Raw genomic sequence first — 16111 nt, 5'->3', positions numbered from 1 at the left:
GGACCTGGTGTCTTCCAGTTGCTTTGTACTTCATAACAGTATTTGTGAAAATGGATGACTAGAATAAGCGTGTCCGTATCTCAGAGAGGCAGTGAGAGCAAACATCATTAGTAAAGTCTTACTTTGTTTCCTCGAGCCTTGCTACCGCAAATATATTCTTTGATAAAGCAGTGCGGAGCTGTCAAATATGACAATGATGATTTATTTTTATCACCACTTTTGCAGTGATTAGCATATTTTTCTTTTGATTTTTGTCCCCCTGCCTTCAGCTTGCTCCCACATTCCCATTTAATTCTCCCCCCTCCCTCTTTTCTCCCCCTTCCTTGTTTTGTCTCCCTCAGGTTCTTTCATTGTCACATTGTGCTCCTTCAAATGCCGCACACATTTTGTCAATGGAGCCTCTGTAGTGGCTGGAAACTGAGAAGACCCTGTATTGCTGCTCGCCAGGCAGCAGGGGACCAGGGTTTTCTCAGTTTCCAGCTGCTTTTGAAGCAGCACTGATTGGTTTCTCTGGCTGCTGCAGAAAAGGCTGGCACACGGGAGCAACAAATTCAGCATGTCCTTCTGGCCCCTTTTCAATAGATCCGCAAGTGCCAGAACAGAGATGGGGAGCAATTTGATGCTGGCTGCTCAGCCATCCCTCTCTCTATTTATTGAAGCAACGGTCTCTCCCTTTGCGTTTCTACTCCTTTTTCCTTCGCTTCTTCTGTGATTTCTCTCTCTTCCACATCTCTTTCCACTCCACAACTCCAGCTTAGGCAGAGTTTCCGTAGGACCTTAAAGACAACAGTTCTGTCTTGTGCTACTTCTGCAGCAGTATTTACACGCAGCAAGCACAGTTCTGTTGCTCAGTGAGGTGCTGCTCAGTCATTAACACAGTGCAATGGGTTAAAAGGTGCAAGTAAAATGGAGTAATGTCAGCCGCTTTTGTAATCGACATAAAGGGCAAAACAAAAGTTTACTAAGTTGATGAAAGCAAGACAACCCTTTCAATAATACTTTTAGAAATTTTCTATAACGATGAAAACTAACATCATAAACAATGGGAACAAATATATTGAAATATTATAAGCTTTGAATATCTTTTTCTCTCTCTTGAAGTTTTAAGCATCTCCAATATGCTTGGGGAACTTCCTATATTATAATACATACTTGGGAAATGCCACTGCAAAGACTTATGCAGTCAGGCAAATTTGGGGGACTAGAATACAATGATGTACATGGGTAGAGCAAACAGTGAGAAGGGATGGAGGACAAAAGCAACAGAAGTCCACAATAAACGTTTGTGTGCCCTAGGCCACCTGCAAATCACTAAAATATTGCTTTCATAAAGCTATATAATTGTATTTTGTGAATCCATTATTTCCTAATACTCATTTATCTGGCCATTAGGCATTAGAAACGTCTGGCAGATGTTACTGCAGAAGCAATTCAGAGAAAATATTTGCAAGAAGATAGGTTAGTAGATTTGTAAATGAGTTCAGGGCAGATATGTTAAAAACCAGCATATTAGTGGTTTGGGGGTAAAAAAAAAGCAGGCCAAGGCTCTACCAGGCAGCAAATCCAAAGTTAGAGCAGTTAAACCCGGATCAAAAATGTCACTGCCTCTTGATGCAATGTACTCAACTGGTACAGCTTAAGGTAACAGATTATATTTGTTCAAAAAGGCAAAAACTCACCTCTGTGCAATTTGTATTTGATCAAATACCACTTTTTCTCCCATAGTTGTCACTGAAGCAGCACAAAGAAAAAAGCTGGCATAAGCACTGTATTATGTGCTCTGGCTGATTCAACATACATTTAATTGTGCCTGATCTGGACTGAATTTGTATTGCCCAGAGGTCTGGTAAATCACAGAACTGGTCTTTATAAAAACATATCTGCAGCCTCAGAGATAAAGGGTGATGTTGATGAAGTAAAGAGGCAATATAAAATACGAAACTGTTATTCTGCCTTAGATTTTCCCAACAGCTCATCTCCCACTTGAGTACCTAACCAAAAAGTTTCCAGTGCAGCCCATGGATACTCTGTGGTTTCAGCATCAGACTCCTGAGCTGTACGCCTAACTGGGTAACCATTGGGCTGGACACCATATAAATAATTTCATCTAGGCAATTAAGAAAATCACTGGACTCTTTTGTTCACACAATGACAGATTTACAAACTAGAAGTTAAGAATATGGTTTATTCAGGATACTTTAAAGTATCTTTTAAGTATGCCACATTATGGCTGAGGGAAGGGAGTGTTCCATAAACAAGAGCATGGTTTAGCAGGAGCTTGCTATAGAACAAGAGTATCAACATGGTTATTAAATTGCTCATTTAATAAAAGCTTTATTTTTAGCAGAAATGTTATTTTATTAGGCAGAATGTATATATTCTTGTGGTTTGCATTGGTTAGTAAACACAGAACTTGTAAAATGTCTCCTGAATACTGAAGTCCCTTAGTTATCTGCAGAACACATGAAACTAGCCCTAAATTCCCCCAGCATTATTTGAAGAATATGTCTGAACTGTGTCCAGAAGGATGACTGCAAAACCCAGTCTATTCCCCATGCTAATCTAGTCACTGGCTGCTACAATAAAGTTGTCAACAAAGGTGCAAGCAACTGCCAAAAGGGACAACTTCCACAACGTAGCACCTGTCTATTTTAGATTAGACACACACAACAACCCATCACTTCTCTTGGGCTACTGATGGGAATGACTTTCGGTCCCAAGACGTTTGGGCCAGACTTACATCAATTACCTGCAGGTTAAAGGCTTTTTATCCTCCCATTTTATTACTAGTGTCCTCAGAGAGCCACTCTGCCAGCTTCCCATCCTCAGCCTTCCCCTCTCCAAAACATTTCACTAATATGTATCTAAACTATACTTTCACTCCTCTTCTGCAACTTTTTGCTTCAAACTCAGTTCCACAGTGCTAGATTGTTACAAAATAATAATTAAAAAAATCCTTCTTAGTTGTGATCTGACACTGAAAGGCTGCCGAATTACAGTACAAACCTGTGCAGTTCAGCTCCATGCCGAAGGGCTCTGGGCAAGTGCCCTCCAAGTACAAATATGAGGCTAAGCCTGGTGATGTTTTCCAAAGGAACAGGCAGAGGCTGCTTCACATGCCCCCGCAGGCTCCAGAACCAGCTCTGCGGCTCCAGCAGCTGGTCTGTCCTGGTGCCAGCGAGGCCAGGGAGGTGGGGTCTGGAGGGCATGTGGGTGCAGCTACCTGGAGGTCTCCTCTTCCCTATTATGTTTCAGGCAAAGCATCTGAGAGGGCTGTCAAATGTTACATGGACTGGAGAGGCTTTATGCAAAAATGCCCAGAGTGGAGCTTTGTAAAAAGCAGCTGAGGATAGGACCTAACAAGATTGGGTTTTCTTGTGCCAAAATGACTAATTATCAGATGAAATGTCAAAGATTATGTACATGGTAGTAGTGTGACAGACACTGCAGCTATGTGAGGCAGGGAGTACAGCCATCCTTCATGTGTTTTTGATAGTACAGCATGGTTTCTAGTTATTTGGCAATGAGCCTCACTTAAAAAATTGTTCTGGGTCCATCTCCACCTGCCCTTTTCACAGCTTTCCAGGGCTGCTGCCCATTCCTCTCACCCCACACTGGCACTGCTGCCTGTTTCAACAGCGCTGAAGCTGAGACCAAAGAATAAACTCAGTTGAATACTGCTAAGTTTTTCCCAAGCAATGCAGATGTCTTTGCACTGGGCTCCATTGCTCTCCTGCTTCCATTTTGATGCAGTACAGAAACACTGGACTTAGCCCTGCAGCAAGCCAGCCCAGATTGAAAAGTTGTGCTTTACCTCTTTGCCTCTGCCCTGTGCCTTCAAGTGCAGCATGGAGACCCACCTGCAGTTCTAGGCACCAAAGGTGCCACCTCTGCGTGCATGTTCAGCCACAGTGCAGGACAGCACTGAGTGAAGGGTTTGCAATACGCTGCCATAATCCCTGGTGTGTCACATTGGTGGTGTTGAAACCGCCGTTTTTAGCAGAATAAATTAATTACTCACTAGTTGTTGTTTGGGCCAAAGAGATGCTAAAACTGCTCATTCGGTTTCAACATCACAGTGACACAGTTGTACTCGTCCCGTTTCCAGGAACTCTGTAGTTTACGTCAGTCAGGGCTCTCTGCACCTCGCTCCAGCACACGGCATAAGCCTTGTAAAAAGAGATACACACAGAGAAGCAGGGTAAGTGGCAGAGATCATCCTGCTGCTGTTACAGAATAATATATCCAAGGGTTTAACAATTTATCATCAAAGCTTTCCCTATTCAAGTATCTTCTACAGAGGACTTTGTAAATAGGAAAAGGGGAAACACACAGACCCAGGCACCCTTTTAGCAATGCTACGTCAATTACAAATACAATGATCACTAGGTTTGCGCTTATTGGTGACAGTTTTTCTTCCCTTCAATTTGTGTTACAGCCCAAAATCACAAAGCTGTGATCCCCGAGAACCTCCTTTGTAATGCATATCAACTTTTGTTGTGCTCCTTTGTTCCCAGTGTGACGGAGCATTGTGGTGCCTGTGTCCAGGGAGCAGGTTCGCTTTATTGTTCTTGTAAATATGTACTGCTGGGCGCAGCTCGGTGGAAGGCATTGAGTTTGTGCATGACTGACGCCGACCCGGACAACTGCTCTGACCCCCAGCAGATGGTGGTGCAGGGGCTGCAATGATCTGGAAGTAATAGCATGTGCCATTTCTTTTTGTTTGGAACAGACAGCCAGACCCTGCGTTTCCCTCCCCTGCGCAGCAACAGCTGTATATACAGTACAAACTGGCGAAACCCTAACTGTCGCGCCGCTATTCCTCCTCTGCCATCAATCAGAAAACCTTGGGTGCTGAGACTTCATAGAAATTAAACACTATATGAACGCCACATGGCTCTTTCCAATCCTAGTAAAACTGTGTGCATTGAGGCATAGATCAGTTGCTTTCCTAGAAAAAAGTGAGTAATGGTTAAAGATATCCACCGCCCCCAATATTATACTCAGTAGTGGTGGATTTGGTGTTTTTTTTTAACCTCTACCCAGAAAAAGCCAGGGTATGTGAGTCAGTATCAACTAAGACTTTTAACTTGTAGACTACATATAGCCTGTATTGTAGCTTTAATAAGTTTTCATTGTCACTTGTATTTATCGGGGACCAAAATAAGTGTTTGTTTTGAAAGGAAGGTATAAAATGGGTGAAAGTCCACAAGTGACGGTTTTTTCCAAGGCCAGAGGAGATTTATTGCTTCAGAGTGATAGTGGAGCAGTTGGTATTTGTTTTTGCGAGAGGCCAGATTTTTTATAATTCACTGTATACAGGGCATCTCATCAGAGGTCAAAAATGACAAATAATAGCGTGTTTGAGTTAATAATCATCCACTGTATGTTTAGCCTGTGTTACCAATGGCCATAAAATTGTCCTGACGGTCCGGAAGGGAATTTCCTTGGGATGGATGGAATAACTGCTCCCTGCCCCTCCTCTCCCAGCCCTGGCTGAGACAGCTATCAAAGAAAGGGGCTGAAAACCAGCTGCGCTCTAAACATTGTATTTCTGGCTGCTATAATGCATCTGCGAGGCTTTCAGCAGGCAGGTCAAAGAAAGGCAGACTCGCAGCAGTAGAAATGAGGAACAAAGGTAGGAGTAATGGCCAGGAAATGCATTTCTTTTTCCACAGAACTTGTTCCCCACTCTCTACCAGCATAAACACCTCTTGAAGATTTCACGCACAAGACCTGTAACCTGCAAGACCACGTCTAAACTGTCAGATCATTCCTCTGAGAGAGTGGACACCTTTACTTTTTTTAATTCAGAGTAACCTCCCTCTTTGCGTGCAGGGGAAACCTGTCCTGGGTTTTCCTCTATCAGACTCCCCACGTTAATGTGATATTCCTGGGGGCACCTCAAGTCTCCCAGGTCGCAGCATCATGATATTGCTGTTAGGATGCATTCAGCCTCTGCTGCTGGGCTGTTGGCTGAAATGCATATTTCTCATTATCTTTCATTTAGAAATTTCATCCTAGACTTCAGAAATGACCTTGCAAAGTTTGCTGAGACCAGCTTCAGTTTTGACAAGCTGCCCCCATCTTCTGAAGAAAAAACAGTGTTAGAAAATCCCTGTTTGCCTCCATTGTAGAAACCACCTTGTGTTCATCAACCACCAGCATTGGGTCAAGGAAAAACTGTTTGAATTTCTCTTTGTATGACTTTTAATGAAAATGATTGTTCGGTCTGAATTTCTTCCAGATTTTCTTGATCTTATTTCTAGCTGCACTACCTCAAACAACAAACACTACAAAGAAGTAGCTTTACTTTCTTGACTAGTGCCATTAGCTTTAGTGAGTCTAATAGCAAGAGTAAAATTATGCATGTGCTTAGCTCTTGGCAAGGTCAGTGCCAGTGATGAACAGAAAAACTAAGTGATAGTGAAGCCAGGAGTAAGAAGAATGGCTGGTTATCCAGATTTCTAGGAAAAAGATATAGCTGTCTGGAACACTAAAAATGAAACGCCACTTGTTAAGATGAGAGGAGAGTGAATTCTGAAACAAGATTGACAATAAATAAAGTTATACTGAAATTCTTTAATTAATTAGCATTCATGATGTCTCCAGTTACCTCTACAACAGCTATAAGCTCACTAACTTAGTTATGACTTATCTGTTCATTAATTCATTCATTTATACAAAGCTCATATGATATCCAAGCACTAATGAACTCTAACATGAAAAGCTCACGTGTAATACCCTACACGGAAAAAATTCAAAAGGTTGTTTTATTCACAAGTGTCAACCACCCTGAATCCAAGCAATGCAATATTCTCAGGCAATTTGTATGGAATTTATTTTCATTAATTACAGCCAGAGATAGTTTTTCTTTTTCCAGCATGAGGATTATGGAAAATGGGCTACAGAACAGCAGAGGTTCAAAATGAGAGTGGTATGAAGTCCACCAAGTCCACAACAAATAGGATTTGTGCAACTGTTCTTGACAAAAGAAATAATCCAAGTAGATATCAACATGGTAGTATTACAAGATAATTATTTTTTAGGATTACTTGTTCTTTTACCATGCCTTCAGACTACTTTAAAAAAATCTGTTTCAGGAGTGTATAACTTCCTGAATGTTTTAAATAAAGAAACAGCCCCAAACCAAGTATTATCTTCAAAGCCTGAGGCCATGGACAGTCCCTGTAAGCCACTAAATACACAAAATCAGTTTATCTGCTTCATACAGGACCAGCATAAGGCTTAACCATCAGTAAATTCTCCAAATCATATTTATGTGGGACCTAGCTTTATACTTATTGTGAAGCAAATAATTTCCTAACTCCTCTCTATAGCCATAACTAGGAAAATTCCTGTGTGCACATATTTGTATGTAGAATTACAGGTGAAGGATCTCTGCCTGTTTCCTTCCATTCAACATAGCATGTGGTTATGACTGGGACCTAGACTTTCCTAGTACATAGTAAAATGCGCTGGCTTATAATATCAAATAGGTTTTTAGTGGTAATTTTATCAAGGGGTTATGTGCAGTTTGTGGTTTTCTTTCAGAGTAGGCTGCTGAGCTCTTTTTTGTATCTTGTTATAGTTAGTCTGAAATTTCCTTAAGCACTATATTCAGCAGAAAAATGTGTACAATCAAGAGTGTGGGTTTCTCTCGTGTTTTGTCAAACTAAATGAGTTTTCATTCTTTGGGCGTTTTTCCAAAAACACATTTTACTTGCAGGTAAAGGTGAAGCATGTCAGCATACATTTCTCAAAGAGTCTCATGAACAGTAGAACAGACTAGCTGAAAAAATCAGCTCTAAGTCACTGAATTAAAGGCTTGGGTTTGAGCACATCTCCAGCAGCATAGATTGTAAAGTAATATACATCATGAAAACAACAGAACTGCGACAGCAGCTCTGGTTAAATAGTTTTTTTGCACAAAGACATCTGTTTTCACATTGGTTCAGAACTGTAGCATTGCAAATTCAGTTTGTATTTATATATGAATAAAATTGAGAAAACATCTGGAGTCATAATGTTTAAATCTTCCTTTTGCTTTAATTCTTTGTGATAATTCAGAGTCTAACTGACTAGTTCAATGTTCCCTGCTCTCTTGATTTCAGTGTGATGCAACTAATATCCTTTGGCATACTCTGCCCAAAGCGCAGGCAGGCAGAAAAGGAGCTGTATCTTCCCTAGCATGCGTTGGAAGCATGGAGATTTTTACACACGGAGTTTAATCTGCTGTAGTCCTTGTCAGTAATGACTTTGTAATCCTGCGTTCTGTGGTTTAATCTTAGAACCAGTTTGGTGGGTACAGATGCTAACCACGGCAGGAGGTCAGGGCAGCGTGGGAGCCCCTGGCAGCACCCAGGTGGGCCCTGGTGAACCCTGGCTCTGCTGGTATTTGCGGCTGCTGGGGCCCAGGGGCAGGAAGTACCTGGCCCAGTGAACCCTGGCTCTGCTGGTATCTGTGGCTGCTGGGGTGCAGGGGCAGGAGGTACCTGGTGGGTGCTGGGCAGGCTCGGACAGCCTCCAGGACACGTTACTCTCCAGCTGATGCACATGTTCACTGAAGTCTGGTGGTACCTGCAAAGGCATCCTGAGGATGGGGAGGCTGATGGCAGCAGCCACCGCTGCAGACATCACTGCTGCATGTGGAGAGCTGTGTGTGGAGAGCGGGCATAAGGGAATAACACAGTGCCACACTTCCTTGGTGGACAGGCACCATGAGCACGAGCGGAGGAGTTCTGGGTAAGAGAGGCCCAGAGATGGGCTCTTCCAGGAGCCCAGTAAAACTAAGAGAGAGGATAGTTTACATGCAATAAAAAAAACCACAACCAACCTTCACCTAATGGAAAATAAGTGAATATACTTTCCTGAGGTAGGATGAGGAACAAAATTTAATACAATTCAAAGTGTCTTAACAGTGTGTTCTAGAAAAGTACTTAAAAATAAGAGGTTATAGAAGTCAGTCATCAAGCTGTTCACACTGTTAACCTACATAACCACATGATGTTATTACTGTTAACCTCATATTCCCTCCGCCTCTTCCTTCCTATTGTTTGCTATGCTCACTTCTTGCATCTTGTCCTCTGTGAAGGGACTGTACTTGTTTGCAAGGCAATGCCAGAGTGAAGCCTCAGTCTGACTGTAGCTTTTGGGAACTACCATACGAAGGTACACTTATGCCCCAAATGGCATTCAGATGCAGATGCAGATTCAGATTTTGTTTTGCGTCCCCTCTGAGGTTATGACACACAAGCAAAAACTATTTAACAACACTCCTGCTGCAGACTGCTAACTGGCCTGTCCTTTCTCTCTATCATCCTCAAGACAACGTTGCAAACCCTCCGAGCTATGCTGAATGATATAATCTATTTCAAACAGCAGAGGCACTTCTGACACTGAGCTGCCCAGCTAGCAGCTGCAGTGATAACTTTTGTTGGCATATGCACTGAAGTTCAGATGTAAGATAGGTTCTGTGGGCAACTGCCTGTTTATTTTCTTTCCTAGATACGCGGTTAAACCACATTGTACATCCTGTGCTTTTAAAATTCCAGCAAGGTTGTATCACAGTACCTACCACTAGAAGGTGTGATTTATACCACCAGATACAAACTGCAACATCTCAAGATAAACCTGCTGCTCATAATGAAGATTCAGATAACTGTGTGGTTCTACTACTTAAAATGTTTTTTAAGGTCACTGGACTTCAGAAATAGCTAGGATTTTACCAGACACACACTGAGTTATTTTTATAAGAATATGGATTCAGCTGAGAAGGGCACTCTTGTCTCCTTGCATGTCTCTTATATGCTTGTGCTAAGCACATAAGAGACACAGGGTGCTTCTACACAAATAGATGCAGGTCTGTTGTCTTCTCATCTTTCTCCAAGCCAGCGAGGCAGGAGGCAGTTGCCAAACCAGAAGCTAGCCAGCATGTTTGCTAGTACTGTGCCCAAAGGAATGAGCTTAGGGGAAGTCCAGAGCCAAAGCTGCGCTGGAGAGATTTTGGTCTGGACTGGTTGAACAAGATGTTGAAATCTTCAGCTCAGTTATCACAGCTTGCACCCAGCGCTTCCTGCTCCTGTCGGCTCTTCTGCTCCAGAGCTGGGCTGCTCAAGCACTGCTGGCCAGCAGCTTCCTCAGTACCACTGCGGAGACCAACCTCCAGGCTAAAGAACTTCTTCCCTGTCCACAGGGAAGGCCTAGTCCCTAAGGACACTGTGGCCTCTTGCTCCCTGCCTTTTCTCCTCTTTCCACCCAAAGTAAAATCCTGAGGGGTTTGGAGAACCATATGAATTCCCAGATGAAGCTGCTGGCATCCACTTGGCACAGAGTTGTAGAGCTGGCTCTGTCCACATCTGCACATGTCTGTGAATCCAAAGAAGCAGAAAGTGGTCCTGTCCTCCAGTTTACCAGTGAGAGTAAACTGGATTTCCTTCTTTAACAGCCTTCTGCTTTCAAAGGTGGCTAATGGTTCTGAGCATCCAGCTGGAGTCATGTGGCAGAGCATCTGCTTAGAAGAGTGAACCCCAACACTTGCTGAAATCACATCCTTCAGAGGCACATCCAAGCTTTGCTTCTCCAAATCGTCCCTGAAGCAATGGGTCTCGTTCACAACCCTTCCATCAACATCAGCCGGGCTTAAATCAAAAAGTCAAACTACCAATCTGCAGAGCAAACACAAAATTTTAAATGGTGCAAACCTTCCATTTAAATTTTTCTACCTCAGCTCTGGAAGTGTTCACATTCATCACAGATCAGAAAGCAGGGCCTAGTTCCCCAAGGTACTAGATGCTTTCGGTTTCCAAAAAATTCAACAGGAATTGCTCACACTCAACTATGTTAAATACAAACTTTAAACAGCAAGAAGAAAACTCAATGCATGAACAATATTAAAAAACCCTCTGTGGTTTTATTATCTTTCCTTCCACTGGCTGCTCACATAATTTCAGGCTATTGTTTTTGACTTGAATAGTATTCCTGGCCTTTTGAACTACAGACTGCTTATCACCAAAAAGAAAAAAAAAAATTCAATGGTTATTTGTTTTATAATGTACCACTTTCAGTGACTACAATAGTTTCTGTAATTATTAATTCTTTGAAATAATATAACTGCTCCAGTATCCAATTAATCTGGTTATTAATCAAAATGCCTTCTTTGTATAATACTAAAGGTCTAGACACTGCAGATTATTGTGTGCTATATTTTTAGACCTTCCAGTTTGATTCAAAACACACTAAAAGAGGGGCCCCAGAAAATGACCATCTAGAGACAGTCCATGGCAAATATCCAGAAACCATTCTTAATGGAATGGAGCTAGCACAAGCTGAGATCACACTTTAGCCTTGGGAGGAAAAAAAAATAGAGAGAAGATGTTTTTAGGAAGAGATTTCCAAGGGGATTATGAGTTGCTCTTTGCAAACAATACAGAGGATTTCCAGTATGCATTGTGCTTTTGCCGAGAACTGTGCCTATGAGGGAGCCAATCAAAGTCCTTTCATACCTAATGAGGAGGGGGAAATCACGATGGGGAAAGTCCCTTAATGATAGCAAACAATAGCTGTTTGTACAGCGAGTAGAATTACAGCAAACTTTGTTGCCAAGCAATCTCTTTAAACATGATTTTACTCATCTGAGACATTATTCATTGAATTAGTATTAGCAGCAGAGAGCATATGTGGGAGAGAAACCCAAAATCATATTAACGGGATTACCGAAATTTTATCTTTTTTCCTAATTTGGGAGACAGCAGAGGTGAAGTAATAAAAATTATGTGAGTTTTGGAATCTCAGTGGATCTTTAAATCAATGTTGCGTTTGTACTTGAATTAAGATTGACCTGTTACACTGAAGACATAGAGGAAGCTGAACAGACTGGACACAATCCTTGATGTAAAAGGGTTCATTTTCAAACACTGTTTGCTAATGGAAAATCAGACCCTCACCTTGCAATGGTAATGTTGTTAAATGAATCCAAACTTGGGGTATTCTTTTTTTGTTATGTCGAAACGTTGGAGCTCATCCAGGTAACTCCATTTTGCAGATACCTTCTGTCCCTGCCTGTATGCAGCCATCTATCCAAGAGGTCACCACAAGGTTCGCTTTATTGGTTGGAGTCTTAGCAGACCCCAAATGTTTGTTTGCTTAACAAATTATTATGTTACGCATTTTGGTTGCAGATGACAAGAAAATTATGGAATCAGGCTTTTCATTTAAAGTTGATTTAAAAAAAAAAAAAGTGATGTAATATTTCTATGTAAAAAACCTAACACATTTCATAGCTCTGCCTCTAGATCCCAGTCTCCTACTGTTCAGGTTTTATTCACTATTCAGAGAATAATTTATTTTCCATTTCCCACTGGTTTCCTGAGCTCCCCACTAATTACATTTTGAACTCAGTAAATAGGAATGACAGCACATTTGGTCTGTGCAGCCTGACAGAGCTATAAAAAGCAACGACATAGGTGAGCCCAGTCAGTGAGTTTTGATGTTACTCACAGCTCTGGTAGGAAGCTCGAGCTGCTCAACAGTTATCAGCTTGGGTTTGTTTTTATACCATTTAACTGATTCACGTGGAGCGGGCGCGTCACCGACTGACAAAACTACAAAAGCTCCAGCTTGAACTCCTGTGAGAATATTTATTTTATACTGAGAGAAAAAACTTGTCCATCTTCCGCGCACACTGCACTTCCTTGCACGCTCCCCCCACCGCTCACTGAAGGCCGCGGGTCCCGCCGCGGAGCCCAGCCGGGGCGGGCAGGGAAGGCCACGACGCCGGGGCCCACACGGGCCCCCTCCGGGACCCCCACCCGAGGCCGGGCCCGAGGGACAGCGGCGCCGCGCGGAGCCCGCCAGGCCGCGCACGTGCCGGGCCCGCAGGCAGCACGAGGCGGGCGGTCCCACACGGTATTCCCGCGAGGGGGGAAGAAAGGAGGCGGTGGTGCGAGTTCCCCTCGCCGGTGCTCCAGCGAGCGCCTCGTCAGTCACCTCTCTCCTGCCTCCTCGCTCCGAATGGTTTTCCCCTGGCCACCCCCTCGCGTTGGCCCGTCCCTCCCGGCCGGCGGGGGAAGGCGCAGGAGCGAGACGCGCGAGCGGGCAGAGGGAATCCCTCAGTTCCTCCCCCCGGGCTCCGCGCGCTCTGCTCTCGCGAGCGCTGCCCCGCTCCCCGCTCTGCCTGCCGGCCGGCGGCGCCCAGCTCTCGCGAGAGCGGCGCGGTTCCCACGCCTCGGCTGTTGTGTCTGAGGGAGAGCCCGGGCGCTGAGTGGGCGGTGCGCGCTGTCCCCCCGCTCCCCGCCCAGCGCGTGTCTCACGGGCCCGCGCACGCGCGCTCCGGGCCCGCGGAGGGGGGCGCTCTCGCGAGAGTAGGAGTTTTGGCGAGAGTTTGTGGAAGATGGCGCCTGTTGTGACAGGGTAAGTGCGGGGGTTTCGCAGCGCCGCGCCGGGAGCCACCTGGTTCTGGGGGTGCTGGGGCGCCGGCTGCGCCGCTCCCGCCCGCCGGCGCCTCTGCCGCCGCTGTGGGGAAGGGAGGGCTGCCCTCCGGACGGCCCGGGGGTAGGACCCGAGACGCAAACCCCGGGGGGCTGAGATCCCCCCGGGTGGGCGCACGGAGGAGGCCCCCGGGTGACGGGCTGCGAGCGGCCGGGCTCTCCGGCGGCCGCCCGGCGCGGGGGTCCCGTCAGGGCTGGGCGCTTCCTTCGCTCTCCTTCTCTCCGGCACGGGCACCGCGGTCGGGACTCCGTGCAGGGTCGGTGCTCATCCCGCCGCTCCGGAGCGGTTCCCTTTCTGAGGGCTTCCTAGAGAACAGCGGAGCCCGGCGGGGAGGGCACCCGGGGCTGGTGCAGGCCGGTCCCCCGTCTCTGTCGCCCCGGCTGCATCCCGCCATAGGAGGGGGACCCCCGGGCTCCCTCGGCCACAGACCGGGAGCGCTCGGACAAAGGCTGTGGCTCCTGCGGTCAGGAGAAGTTGAGCGCGGTGTTCCTGCCCTGCCTGAGCCCCTCCGCACGGCGGGGACCGGCCGGAGGCCCCGGCCCGGGTCGCGGAGCGGCTCTGTGGCGGACGGTGGTGAAGCGCTCTCGGTCGGGCGTCCCAGGCCGTCCCACACCCGTCCTCTCAGGCTGGGGGGCTGCGGTTCCTCCGTGTGCACCATTCCTAGGGCTTTGTTGAGTTTTCTTAGCTGCCTTCCTGCTAATATTGCATCGCAGTGAAGGAGATCGGCCTCCCCACCCCACTAAGCCACCCTGGATCATGATGAATGATAGTTGCCATCCCTTTCAGCCACACTGGGTAATACTTAATCATGGCTAGCCAGCTGCAGCGTGTGTCACTGTAGTGAGTGACACCCTCTTAGACACCTACAGCTGGTGAATAATAACAGATCCACTGCTGGTATACAGTATGCAATCTCACGTTGCGTATTGCTATCCTTACCACATCTTGAATTCTGCTGCTTATTGTAGGTGCTGTGTCCTTAATTTTGGACTATGCTGAGCACGTGTGATCTCCCTCTAGGTGTTGAGGGAAGGGACAGTCAAGAACAGGCAGTTTCTGTACTCCACCTGTTTGTTCCAAATGAAATCTTGACTGGTGAAAGTGCCACTGTGTCTTTCTAAAACGTGGACCTTATTTTATGATTTCACAGTGCGTCTGTGACCTTCTGTCTTCCCTGTGGGATTACATTGTCTGCAGCATTGGCTCTGTGGTTAGAGAGCAACAGCCTGCTTGGGGGTGGGGTGGAGTTGGTGGTTGATGCTTTTGTTCTCATGGAGAAGGTAGCATTATGGTATTTAGTTGTTTTGTTTGGCTGCAGTACTGTTTCCAATTCCTCACTCTTGTTTGTCGAAAACTAAATAGAAGCTTTTGCTTCATTTCCATCCTGATAAAGGCATCTTGTGGCTCATACACATTTTCTCAATTAAATGTTCTTTAGGGAAGCTGGTCTTGTTTGTTATGGTTCATGGAGTGTACTGTTTTAGAGGTTAGAGTTGAAAGAAGGGAAAAAATGCTTTTAAAGTTTGCTATAAGTGTTAGTCTGCATTCTAGTTAGCAATTAAGTTTTTCCACGTTTCTGTTAGTTTACTCATCTGAATATTTGGGCTCCATTTCCTTTTGTTCATTGATTATTACAGGTTTGTCAGAAGTGTTTTCATGTTTGTGATGTTACCTTTATCCTTCTCTCAGAGATCTGTTAAAATGTTGGCAAGAACAACTGTAGTCTTTTGTTTGTTTGTTTTTTAAATAAATGATCAAATAATTTTAGCATTAGGAAAAATAGCGTTTTAATGAGAGTGAAAAAAGCTGTGTAGTTTAGGATTTTAATGCTAAATTTGTTGTTCAAAACCTGTAAGTTGAACGATTATCTGAAAAGTAGTCTTGTTTTCTTACTGTGAAATATTTTTGCTGTTGGTAAAATGAAGTCTGTTAACTTTGGTTAATGTTATGGTTAGATTACATTAAGGACTCTGTATTTTTTTTATTATATGACCTGTTTTTGGAGTACAGCTCTGATGTCTGTATTAGAATGAAGAATTGATGATACTTCAGTAGCTGATTTTTTTTTTTTCAAAATAGTCAGTAAAGACAGTTTTCTTTCTAGACTGTTCTGTAAAAGCTGACTTGCATAGGAAAAAAGTGCTTGCAACTAAATAGCTATAACTGAAGAATGTAGCCCACAAATACTGCAGTGTATTTTCATGGACAGCTTGCAGTTCTTATGGGTTAACAAACTTTGAGATAAAGCATATGGCTTTCCTGCCATCAGCGTAAACTGAATGGAAAACTATTTTTATTGTTGTTGTTTTTTTCCTCCTGTGAAAACTGTGTGCCTTAGCCTAAATTATGGTACATAGGTTTAAGTGGTGTTGGAATGGAATAGTAGGAGTTCACTGAGGTAATTCTGTGAGGCGGTCAGGGTACATGAGGAGTTTCTTGTTTGCAACGTGTGACATACTCCTGCTACTTGCATCACAAGGAACATTTTGATCAAAATTGCTTGTATATACAGTGTGACTGAGCCAAAATTACACAGTGGCAGAACTAGATATAATGAGAAAGCACACAGAAACATGAAACAAGTAACTGAAAATGAACTATTTGAACTATTATTTCAAATGAA

The 16111-nt window shown here is 44.5% G+C and overlaps 1 protein-coding gene across 1 annotated transcript in view; it reads left to right on the top strand.

Moving 5' to 3' along the window:
* Positions 1 to 13373: 13373 nt before the first annotated feature.
* RBPJ (recombination signal binding protein for immunoglobulin kappa J region) overlaps positions 13374 to 16111 on the top strand; it is a 66684-nt gene continuing 63946 nt past the window's right edge. Inside the window, exon 1 of the mRNA XM_082052035.1 lies at positions 13374 to 13410. Within this exon, the coding sequence (XP_081908161.1) occupies positions 13391 to 13410 (20 nt within the window). The 5' untranslated portion in view covers positions 13374 to 13390. The remainder of the gene's footprint in view (positions 13411 to 16111) is intronic.

The sequence above is a fragment of the Streptopelia decaocto genome (assembly GCF_964273445.1).
Source record: "Streptopelia decaocto genome assembly, chromosome: 4".
Taxonomy (NCBI): domain Eukaryota; kingdom Metazoa; phylum Chordata; class Aves; order Columbiformes; family Columbidae; genus Streptopelia; species Streptopelia decaocto.
The sequence above is the reverse complement of the archived record's forward strand: the minus strand, read 5'-3'. Positions and strand labels throughout refer to the sequence as shown.